This window comes from Notolabrus celidotus, chromosome 1 (assembly GCF_009762535.1).
Source record: "Notolabrus celidotus isolate fNotCel1 chromosome 1, fNotCel1.pri, whole genome shotgun sequence".
Taxonomy (NCBI): Eukaryota; Metazoa; Chordata; class Actinopteri; order Labriformes; family Labridae; genus Notolabrus; species Notolabrus celidotus.
In genome coordinates this window covers 39,499,477-39,512,325 of record NC_048272.1, presented here as the reverse complement: position 1 = coordinate 39,512,325, position 12,849 = coordinate 39,499,477, and the positions used below count along the sequence as shown (strand labels likewise).

Sequence of the window (12,849 nt, the reverse complement as noted above, 5' to 3'; positions counted from 1 at the left end):
CAGAGTCCATGCAGACGTCCTGATGTCTTCTTTTTGTGTTTGAAGTTTTCCTTTTGTTTCTGTTTTGTCGTTGTGTTCCCATCCTATCTTCATATTCATGTTTTTGTTTTGTCTCATCCATCTTCATTTCAGAAAAAAGTGACATTAGTCCTGAGGCTGGTGAGTTGTAGCTGTCTGTGCCTTATTCACAGCTTTGCATCATGGTTCACCTTTGATCATACTCCTTTGCTGTTTCTCCTTAGCTAATGCCATCCCAGAGAGGAGACCTACTCTTCTGACGCCCTCTGGTGTCAAAACAGAGGTACAGCTTATCAAAGGAGAGGACTTAAAACTGGAGTGCATTGCTGAGGGATTGTAAGTGAAAAGTCTGATGTGATTAACTGAGTTTCTATCACATACAGGACTAAACATATTTTGAAAAGTGAACTAAATATAAAGAGAGTTGATTTAAATATGATGTATTTCAGATTTACTGAATTGAAGGCAGAACATGTCTTCACATTCTCCTATCATCTTTGCATAGGACGTATCTAATCCTTTTGTCCCGTTTCTGCTAGTCCAACTCCTCAGGTTGAGTGGGTGAAGATGGGTAACACACTCCCAACTAAAGCAAAGCTGGAGAATCATGGGAAACTGTTGACTGTTCAGAGAGTTGAACAAGAGGACAGCGGGAAGTACATGTGCAAGGCAAAGAACGCGCTTGGAGAGGCTGTTCATTACTTCACAGTGACTATAGAGGGTAAGTGTGGCATGATGTGCATTTGTAGTTGTGATGTTTTGTGTTTGCACACTTTAGATGGATGTCACTTGTATGAGGACCTTGGGTTGCACAAATCTGGTAATTCTCAAAGTTGGAATTTTTCCATGGGAATTAACAGGAATAAAGCAGGAATTTACTAAATTGAAGGTTGGCTCTGAATAGGGAACTTAAATATAGTTGGGGAAAATATATTTTAGCATAATCCTGACTAAAACAACCAGATCTCATGCAAGTACAGTGGAATATATATGCTATTCCTCAATCACATGCACATAGCACACTGCTTACTGCAGGGCTATTGAGACCACGCCCCCTATATGCACTGTGCATTCCTCCATCACATGAAGCACACATGATTTATAGAATCCTGCAGAAGCTAGGCTTGAGAAGCTTGAGGGAAGATGCTTTTTTTATTTGCATGTTGAATGGAACTTTGTTTGGATTGCATTTTTGTTAATTTTTGAATGGGTTGGGCCGGGGGGATGAGTAGTATTTAACTCAACATTCATGTTTTTGTTCTTCAATGAAAGAATTGATTGTTCAATAAAATATTTAACACTTGATAAAGTTCTACTTACAAATAAATCTGTTTTAATTGTATTATTTTGGATGGAAGTCTGCTTATAACAAAACAAATATTTAGGCTTTGATATGACACCTTTCCATCAAATTACCTTCAATTCACAGTTAATTCCCATAAATTCCCATGAATTCCCATTACTCCCATGGAAAGTTTCCAGTTTGGAATATTTCCAAAATTCCCCCTCAGGAAGTGGGTGTGGCCTCGGCTGTCCAGCACGTTGATCTAATGTTTACATGTTGGCTGAATATACACGGCTGCTCAGAGATCACGTTTCTTCAACCCTCTGAATCTGATCCAGAATCTGATCCTGACGGAGAGGCGCCTGTAGCAGGACCTTTCTGAACCATTGGTCACAGATTTAGTGTTTCTTGTTGTTTTATTTATCAGTATGTAGACGTGTGACTTGGTACACAGCTACAGCTACGAACATGTAGCTATGTGGCTATGCTAACTAGCGCTAGCACTTATCCATGATAAATAAAAATCATCCACTAGATCTTCAAATCTGCAGACGTGGGGAGTAAAACCGACCTCTGCCAGAAAGGCAGCAGGATCTTTTATGAAGGATTGGTCACAGATTTAGTGTTTCTTGTTGTTTTATTTGTCAGTATGTCGACGTGTGTCTTGGTACACAGCTATAGCTACAGCTACAGCTGCAGCTACAGCTATGAACATGTAGCTATGTGGCTATGCTAATTAGCGCTAGCACTTCTCCATGATAAGTAAAAATCATCCACAAGATCTTTAAATCTGCAGACGTGGGGAGTAAATTGGACACATATTCTGTGTTTCTTGTTGTTTTATTTGTCAGTATGTAGACGTGTGTCTTGGTACACAGCTACAGCTACGACATGTAGCTATGTAGCTATGCTAACTAGCGCTAGCACTTATTCATGACAAATAAAAATCATCCACTAGATCTTCAAATCTGCAGATGTGGGGAGTAAAACCGACCTTTGTGTTTATTAAGACAGCCTACAACTAGCATGCCTCCCTCCTAAGCTCCTTGTTAGCACAAATTTGTGCAGGTAATGAAAAACGGTGGGGGGATTCAGTATTATTTTATACAGTCTATGGGCTGAACAAGCTCCGAGCTCTGACTCCGTGACAGACCGGATATTGTTGTTACGTAACAAAAACACGGAAGTCTGAAACGGCTCGTTTCACACACATTTACAGAAAGGTGGAGAAATCAAAACAGGGGCAGAATGGATTTTTTTCATTCTCGGGGGGTTTGTACACATGCCAGGGACACATATTTCAAGTAGAGAACCATTAAAAAGTCCATTTTAAAAATGTTTCACCTCTTTGCAACTCTAATGAGGCCTATCTTTCACATGTTTATGACACGTGTAGGGCAGGCCAAGGAGTTGTAGTGTTAATTGATTCTTTATCTGGTCCACTGTTCAAAGTAACACTCAGCTCTATCACCTAAAACAGAAAGCATACAGCGATGTAACAATACTTCATTACAGGTAAAATAATAACTCTGTGCCCCAGAAATAATGCCCTAAAAGTAACACTGGAGGCTAACATGATGGATTTCTTTTTTCTCAGCATTTTATAACAGAACTTTCAATTATTACTCTTCCCTATTCTTAATTTTCTGGAATGCAAAATATGACTAAGATGACAGTGAAGCATCTGTGTTTAAATGTTTGTAGTTATTTTGCATTAGCGTATATCTTGTAGCTTTGTCATTAATGGCAGCATTTAAACATCTTTGAAAGAAGTGCTCACACCAGAGGCATTTCTAATCTGTGCAGGTTTTTTTTAGACAACTCCAGCTGAACAGGATCCATCACCTGTAAATGATTGTTTAATGCACCGGTCTTCTTGCATTGTATGAGGGCAGCTCTGGCTCAGTGATAAAATTAGTTGTTTCTAGAGGAGAAGCTTTGATCCCAGCTTCCAAACTTCACATATTGAAGTGTACCAAAATACTTGTACAAAAAAAGCACTTTAAGGACTAGAAGTGATAGATGTATAGATGTTCTTTCCTGTAACATGTCATTCAAATTGAATAACTATAATTGTGTCTATTTTCTGTATGTTTAGTGTTTTCCTTTCAATGACTCTGATCAGTTTGATTAAACTGTGCTGACTGTGTATTCCAGGGCTTCCAGAGTGGGTGTCTGAGCCTGAGAGTCAGCTTCACATGATTGGTTCAGATGTGCTCATCAAATGCTCGGCCAGTGGGACTCCTCAACCTACTATAACATGGACGGTGAACGGAGAACCACTGCAGGGTAAGTCTTAATCAAATCCTCCACTGTTCTCCATCAGCTACATGAAACCAAGTGAAGAATACTTCTGATCACTGAGTTATTTTAAATGCACAAAAATGCTTTTGTCCTGCTTTGTTTCATAACATGCCATGGTGTTAAGATATGGATGTAGAGATAGTAGATACAATAATTAAGTGGAAGGTGCAGGAATCTGTAGTAAAATGCTCAGAGCTCTCAATAAGTCAGGACACAACCTGAGCTTATGTAGTGAACTGCTTACATATCTACAGCTTTACAGCAACTCTGCTTCCTGTTGGGTCTGTGGAGAGGGCTGCAGGATATCTAGGAAAAAACAAATCTAACTTAAATTGTGACACAACTCTAACTGTTGACAGGATTAATAATCAGAAGATAAGATTGAATTAGAAAATATAAAATGTAGAACTGTAATAACTGCTTATGTACTACTACTACTACTACTACTACTACTACTACTACTATTATTACTACTACTACTACTACTATTATTACTACTACTACTACTACTATTATTATTACTACTATTATTACTACTACTACTATTATTACTACTACTACTAATACTACTACTATTATTACTACTACTACTATTATTATTACTACTACTACTACTACTACTACTACTACTACTACTATAACTACTACTACTACCACTACTATTATTACTACTACTACTACTACTACTACTACTACTACTACTACTATTACTACTACTACTACTACTATTATAACTAGTACTACTACTACTATTACTACTACTACTACTACTACTACTATTATTACTTCTACTATTATTATTACTACTACTACTACTATAACTACTACTACTACCACTACTATTATTACTACTACTATTATTACTACTACTACTACTACTATTATTATTACTATAACTGCTATTATTACTACTACTACTACTGTTATTATTACTACTACTACCACTACTTCTATTACTACTACTACTACAACCACTACTATTATTATTACTACTACTACTACCACCACTACTTCTATAACTACTACTACTACGACCACTACTACTACGACCACTACTATTATTATTACTACTACTACTACTATAACTACTACTACTACTACTACTACTACTAAAAATAATAAAGATAATAATGGTTATTATTATTGTTATTATTATTATTATTATTATTATTATTATTACTACTACTACTACTACTACTACTACTATTATTATCATATTAGTAGTAGTTGTTGAAGTAGTTATTGTTGAAGTAGTAGTTGCAGTAATTCTAGTAGTAGTAGTATTGTTTTCATGATGATGATTGTTATTGTTATTATTGTTATTATTACATTATCATCGTTAATATTATTATCATTGTTATAATTATTATTAGCATTGTTATTATTATTATTTTTATCATTATTATTATTATTAGAAGTAGTAGTAGTAGCAGTAGTAATATCATAAGTAGTAGTTGTAGTATTATTTTGATGATGATGATTGTTATTATTATTATTATTATTATTATTATTATTATTATCATTATCAATTGTATTACTATTATTTTTAGTATTAGTATTAGTTTTAGTATTATTTTTTATTTCTACTAATATATATATAATTATCATTTGTATTATTGTTGGTAGTAGTAGTAGTAATAGTGTTGTTTTGATGATGATATTCTGATTATTTATGTCATTGCTATAATACTACTACTACTACTACTACTACTAATATTAATAATAATAATAATAATAATAACAATAATAATAATATAATAATAATAATAATAATTATTATTATTATTATTATTATTTTGTTTATTACAATCAGCTACGTACAGCTAATGCAATGTTGTAAACTGGGGCCTATGTTTGGTATCACTGTTAGCAGGAACACAACAGCATATTCAAAGTGGCTGAAGAATAGATAAGAATAATGTAAATACAGTATTGACCACACACTGAATTTTTTTAAACTTTTGCTGAATGAACTCATGTGTGTTCTCTTACAGGAGTCCCTGCTGCCAACAGGAAGGTGTTAGATGATACTATACTTATACATAATGCCAAAGCATCTGACAGTGCGGTCTACCAGTGTGAGGCATCCAACAGACATGGAACCCTGCTGTCTAATGCCAACATCATGATTATGAGTAAGACAGCTTCTCCATCACACTGTTCACCCACACATATTTGACAGGGTCATAAAAACACAATAATATGAGAAGTATCTGTCACACGCTGTTTATAAGTAAGTGTCAGACTTTGCAGTGAGTCATTTGGTAACTGCTGGCAGATGTGGCATGCTAGTGAGGTAGTGATGACATGTGCATATGCCCACAAAGTGGAAGGAAGGAGGGCACTCTACAAACTGTACTCTTTTATATAGAAAGCAATTCTGCCTGAGGAGCAACCATCCCACCTCCCTGGTATTTATATGCTAACAAACTCCTCCTAAACTCCTGATTTCAGAACCACGAGACAAACATGTGCTGCTTTACAAGAGCAGATAAAAAATGAAAGGATAGAATAGGGTTTCCATCTATTTGTATAGAAGTGAGGAGATTGTTCTCAGTGACACAGGAGTTAATAAAGCTGGACAGGCTTTGAATGCTAAGTCCCAGCTGCAGCCTTTGTAAACAATTAGGAGAGACGAACCATTTTAATGAGCAGCTTTGGCTAAAACTGATAAGGTACATGCTCACAGTTAACTCATTATTCCATTGTTTCCTTCTTTGATTTCATTTTCACATTGACACATTTTGACAGCCTGACAGCTGAGTTACATTCTGACACAAAGGAGCCTGAAATGAATGCACAGCAGAGCCAACAGTGTTGTTTGATCGTTCGACCCCCTGTCTCCTCCATTCCTGTTCGTATGGTTTTATAAATGCTAAATTGCAAACCTGACCTTGCTCAATGATTCTTTACTAAAGACTCCTGAAGGTACGGCAGGGAAGAACCACAGGCTGCTCCACGTAGAATATCTGCATCAGTGTGTCTTTACTTGGAAATGAGGAATCCTGATTAGGGTTGCAAGATTCTGGGAATTTTCAAAGTTGGAAACGTTCCAGGGGAATTAACAAGAATTTATGGGAATAAAGCAGGAATTTACTAAATTGAAGGTTGGCTCTGAATAGGGAACTTAAATATAGTTGGGGGAAATATATTTTAGCATAATCCTGACTACAACAACCAGATTTCACGCAAGTACAGTTGAATACCTCTGCTATTCCTCAATCACATGCACATAACTATGTGCTATTGAGACCACGCCCCCTACATGCACTGTGCATTCCTCCATCACATGCACAGATGATTTCTAGAATCCTGCAGAGGCTTGCCTTGAGAAGCTTGAGGGAAGATGCTTTTTGATTTGCATGTTGAATGGGACTTTGTTGGAGGGAGAGCGCCTCTTTTCATTTAACATTTTGAATGGGACTTTGTTGGGATTGCATTTTTGTTCATTTTTGAATGGGTTGGGTCGGGGGGATGAGGAATTTTTAACTCAACATTCATGTTTTTGTTCTTCAATGAAATAATTGATTGTTCAATCAAATATTGAACACTTGATAAAGTTCTACTTACAAATAAATCTGTTTTAATTGTATTATTTTGAATGGATGTCTGCTTATAACAACAATTATTTATGCTTGGATATGATACCTTTCCATTAAATGACCCTCAATTCCCATAATTCCCACAAATAAAGTCCCATGCAATATTTGCAATATTTCCAAATTTCCCAGCTTAACTTCCAATGGAACTTCACGGAAATTTTCCACCCATTTGCAACCCTAATGCTGATTCTATTCTGCTGTATGCTTTTTGCAGATCTGCCTCCCATCATTTTGACTAAGGAGGAGGAGGATTACTCCGCTGTGGAAGGGAGAGGAGCAATGATGCACTGCAAGGTCTTTAGTTCTCCTCCCTCCACCATCACTTGGTAAGTGTGTAGTTTTTCTAGTCTTTCAGACACCAGCAGAGAGCAGTAGACCTCAGCTGATCTGTGCTCACATTCCTGCTCTATCAAATGAGTCTGGACTGCTGTGTCTCCAAACTAATATTCTATACGGAGCCTTTTTTACTCTGCCTTGCTGTAGACTTAATGAGCTTAGACTGGCACTGTCTTTTCATTTAGATTGACCATAACTTCCAGAGTTTAATGTGTGTTTACCTTTAATGTGCCCAGGAGCAGAGATGACTCCACTGAATCAGTGGAGGGACCAAGGTTTACCATCCATGACAACGGATCGCTGGAGATACTGGGTGTAGAGAAAGATGACAGCGGGCAGTATATATGTTTTGCTAAAAACACTGAGGGACTGGATGCCGTCGAAGCGATGCTTTATGTGAAAGGTAAACAATTTTATCTGTGAAACTTTCTCAGTGGCTCCCAGTCCTTGAAATATAACTAATACAGTTGTGCCTCTGCAAGATCCCACTAGAATAGTCGTGCCCCCAGAGGACCTGCAGATCTTAATAGGTACCACGGCCCAGCTCTCATGCCTGGCAGAGTACGACAAGTCCTTCAGCAACGACTTTGAGCTCCTGTGGGAAAAAGATGATATGGAGATAGCCCTCAACTACACTGAGAATTCAAGGTAGGATACCAAGTCATTATTATTATTTTCTGTACAGCATTGCAGACTGAATCCCAGCTGGAAAGTAGTTTTACATTTCAGTTCCATCAATCAATATTGTGTCTCCTGTCTGTCAGCAGATACTTTGTGGAAGACGGTGTTCTCCAGATTATCAATGTAAGCCACGTGGACAAGGGTGTGTACACATGTGTGGCAAGAACTCCAGTGGACCAGCAGACAGCCTCAGCGCTGCTCACTGTGTTAGGTGAGCTAACGTATGAACAACATTTGTGCTCCAGGACGAGGGATCAGTGATCCCCTGGTGCTTCATCAATGCATGAAACATTCAGAAGTGTCAATGTGGCAGAGCACCACAGCCGAACATGAGCATGCAGCTGATGGCGTCAGGAGTGCAGCTCTGTGTCAGACCATCAGACAAGCTTTATGTACAGCCAACAAGAAACAGCTGCAGCCTGCAGTGACGCAGCTCACTGCACATCCTCCCGTACTGAAGATGATTTGATTGAACATTTGTTCTCTTGGACTTTTTTGCTGCTGAGATTGATGTTTCTGTGATTTTACAAAGTCGCTGGGTTTTGATGATTTTCAGATGTCCCAGAGCCCCCGGAGTACTTGGTCCTGTCTGAACGCAAGAGCAGAAGTGTGAAACTGAAATGGATCCCTGGAGACGATCACAACAGCTCAACAACAGGTAAGAGAATCAGGTGTTTGGGCAGAAGTCAGTGCATACAGCACGGTACTTTAATGAGTCAGGGCCTTTTGCAGTAAATGGCATATACAGTCATGGCCAAAAGTTTTGAGAATGACACAAATATTACATTTTCACAAAGTCTGCTGCTTCAGGGTTTTTAGGTGTTTTTGTCAGATGTTTCTATGGTATAATGAAATACAATTAGAAGCATTTCATAAGAATCAAAAGCTTTTATTGAGAATTACACAGAATTCATGCAATAAGTCAATATTTGCAGTGTTGACCCTTCTTTTTCAAGACCTCTGCAATTCTCCCTGGCATGCTGTCAATCAACTTCTGGACCAAATCCTGACTGATGGCAGTCCATTCCTGCATAATCAATGCTTGGAGTTTGTCAGAATTTGTGGGTTTTTGATTGTCCACCCGCCTCTTGAGGATTGACCACAAGTTCTCAATGGGATTAAGATCTGGGGAGTTTCCTGGCCAAGGGCCCAAAATCTTAATGTTTTGTTCCCCGAGCCATTTTGTTATGACTTTTGCTTTATGGCAAGGTGCTCCATCATGCTGGAAAAGGCATTCTTCATCACCAAACTGCCCTTGGATGGTTGGGAGAAGTTGCTCTCGGAGGACGTTCTGGTACCATTCTTTATTCATGGCTGTGTTTTTAGGCAAGATTGTGAGAGAGCCCACTCCCTTGACCGAAAAGCAACCCCACACATGAATGGTCTCAGGATGCTTCACTGTTGGCAAGAGACAGGACCGATGGTAGCGCTCACCTGGTCTTCTCCGAACAAGCCTTCCTCCAGATGCCCCAAACAATCGGAAAGGGGATTCATCAGAGAAAATGACTTTACCCCAGTCCTCAGCAGTCCAGTCCCTGTACCTTCTGCAGAATATCAGTCTGTCCCTGATGTTTTTACTGGAGAGAAGTGGCTTCTTTGCTGCCCTCCTTGACACCAGGCCTTCCTCCAAAAGTCTTGGCCTCACTGTGCGTGCAGATGCACTCACACCGGCCTGCTGCCATTCCTGAGCAAGCTCTGCACTGGTGGTGGCCCGATCCCGCAGCTGTAACACCTTCAGGAGACGGTCCTGGCGCTTGCTGGACTTTCTTGGGCGCCCTGGAGCCTGTTTGGCAACAATTGAACCTCTCTCCTTGAAGTTCTTGATAACTGGATAGATGGTTGACTGAGGTGCAATCTTACTCGCTGCTATAAACTTCCCTGTTGGGCCCTTTTTGTGCAATGCAATGATGGCTGCACGTGTTTCCTTGCAGGTAACCATGGCTAACAGATAAGGAACAATGGTGTCATGCACCATCTTCCTTTTAAAGTGTCCAGTCACTCAATCATGACAGATTGATCGCCAGCCTTGTCCTCATCAACACCCACACCTGTGTTAATGTGTGTGACACCTGTGTGTCATTGAAATGATGTTAGCTGGTCCTTTTGTGGCAGGGCTGAAATGCAGTGGAAATGTGTTTTTGGTGATAAAGTTCATTTTCAAGGCAAAGAGGGACTTTGCAATTAATTGCAGTTGAGCTGATCACTCCTCATAACATTCTGGAGTATATGCAAATTGCCATTATAAAAACTGAAACAGCAGACTTTGTGAAAATTAATAGTTGTGTCATTCTCAAAACTTTTGGCCATGACTGTATATGAGATACACATTTTTAGACTTTATTTGTGTTTTTCTCAAATTCAGAGTTACATGTTATACTCAATTTAGTGATCGTGGAATAATTGGACAAACCCCCCCAGTCCCCCACCCCTATCAGGATGTAAAGTCGGGGTTCATGATACATCACTGAAATCAAAATCAGCAGTACCATCCTATCTCAACCGCTGAAGAGGAAATAAAAATTGCATAGCTGACCAAAACCTCATCTAGAAATAAGTAGTTCATTGATCTACTCCTACATAGATCTGCCTGCATAGACACGCCTGCATAAGTGCATACATACACATACCTATAAAAATACATATGCACACATATACATCTACACGGGTACATACATGGACATACATGTCAACATATACACCAATAATACAAAATTGAAGAAGAGGTCGCCGTACTCGAACTTTTGCAGTGTCAACACAATATCACGAGAAGATGAATGAAATCTTATAGTGCGCAATCTCTTACTGTTAATGATGCAATACACAGCTATATTAATACAGAAATAGCCACACCTCTTAAGGTAGCGTTAGGCTTTGGACATGTGTAAGAAATAGTGACCAAGTCTTGTTGTATTTCTCAACTGACCCGTGTAAGCAGGACCTAATTTTCTCTAACTTTAGGAACATAATCAGGTCATGAATCCACAGAGAAAAGACAGGGGGGTTGTCTTACTCTTCTAATTAAGCAGAATGACATGGTGGGCTATCAGAGATGCAAAAGCAATCGCATCTCTGTACGGCTGAAATACCTTTCTACCTCCCTCCACCACTCAAAAAAAATCACAGTCAGAAAGTTGGGGTGAATGGCTTCATCACCAATTACTGAGAGAGTTAACTGAAAACTGAGGTCCAGAAACTGGACAGAGATGGACATGACCAAAACATGTCAAGGCCAAGGGTGAATGGAGAGTATTGACATCTGGGACACAATGGGTCAACATTTTTATAAGACATACACATTTTTGACATATTCAGCCTGTGAACAGATTTGTTTGATACCAGCCTGTGAATGTATCTTTGATTAATTCAAGCATGAATTATGATTGGTTTCCCTCTGGAATAAACAAGCCCAGAGCAAGGTTTGAAGAGTTAGCTTTGGAAAGTGAGCGACTGCACTGTTTGTCTTTCTGGCTATCAACAGAGTTTATCATCGAGTACGAGGAAAGCCAGTGGGAGCCAGGTAACTGGAAGGGGATGCTGCGAGTACCTGGGAACCTTAACTCGGCTGTCCTTAAACTCCACGGCCACGTCGACTACTGCTTCCGTGTGTCTGCCGTTAATGCTATAGGGAGGGGTCGTCCCAGCGAGCCCACAGAGAGATACAAACCCCCCGCAGCAGGTCTGAAGATACATTCTCTAACATTGTTTATTATAGTTTTTGATGAAGTTCTACAATCCACTTGAGCTTCCACCACTACTGCTCTGTGAACCACAAAGCACTCAGACATGTGTAATAACTGATTTTATTTCTGTTAAAAGTCTGCTCTCTTGTCTGCCTACTTCACTGGAGATTTCTCTCAATAACACAGACAAAAATCTATACCCTTTCTTTTCTACAGCCCCTGACAGGAACCCTGAAAATATCAAAATCGAAGGTCATTTGCCACATGAAATGGATATCAACTGGGAGGTAAGAAAGATAGTGTAGTCTTTTATCATCCTCTTGCAGAAAATTCTGTAATGTGGGCTACTTTTACCTTTATGTGAGTTATTCACGATGGGCAGTCAGAGGAACTCTGGAGGAGTGCAAAGGTGAAGTCTTATCAAGGCAATTACAATAGAAACTGCAGAAGTAAAAACAGCCAATTCATTTATTTTACTGCCTCAAATCTTAGATTACATTTTTTAGGGTCACTCCCTTTGAGCTCCTGTTGAACTGCTCTCCTTTTCCTTGTTTCTGATTAAACACAGAGGGGAAGCTAAAAGGTGATTGTTCTGTCTTTGCATATAGTCAAAAGTTTGGAAACACCTTCTCATTCAAGGGTTTGTATTTATTTTAATTATTGTAAACACTGTAGATTAATACTGAAGACATCAAAACTATGAAAGAACATAAATGGAATTATTTAAAGGTGACATATCACGCTTTTTTCATCAATATATATTGGTCTAAGAGGTCCCCAAAACATGTCTTTAAAGTTTATGCTCAAAAAAACACTTTGAAATCAGATTTTGACATGCCTGAAAAGCCCTCTTCTTCAGTCCTCCTCAGAACACTCTGTTTTCTCTCTGACCACGCCCCCTCAGGAAGTGGATGTGCCTCGGCTCTCCAGCACGTTGATCTAA

General features: G+C 39.0%; 1 protein-coding gene across 1 annotated transcript in view; it reads left to right on the top strand.

Moving 5' to 3' along the window:
• Positions 1-12,849, top strand: part of chl1b (cell adhesion molecule L1-like b) — a 106,133-nt gene that overhangs the window by 58,519 nt on the left and 34,765 nt on the right. Inside the window, exons 7-18 of the mRNA XM_034695760.1 lie at positions 133-159; positions 243-354; positions 558-739; positions 3,461-3,592; positions 5,602-5,742; positions 7,424-7,535; positions 7,782-7,948; positions 8,028-8,193; positions 8,310-8,437; positions 8,783-8,884; positions 11,705-11,902; positions 12,123-12,193. Coding sequence (XP_034551651.1) covers positions 133-159; positions 243-354; positions 558-739; positions 3,461-3,592; positions 5,602-5,742; positions 7,424-7,535; positions 7,782-7,948; positions 8,028-8,193; positions 8,310-8,437; positions 8,783-8,884; positions 11,705-11,902; positions 12,123-12,193 — 1,538 coding nt within the window. The remainder of the gene's footprint in view (positions 1-132; positions 160-242; positions 355-557; positions 740-3,460; positions 3,593-5,601; positions 5,743-7,423; positions 7,536-7,781; positions 7,949-8,027; positions 8,194-8,309; positions 8,438-8,782; positions 8,885-11,704; positions 11,903-12,122; positions 12,194-12,849) is intronic.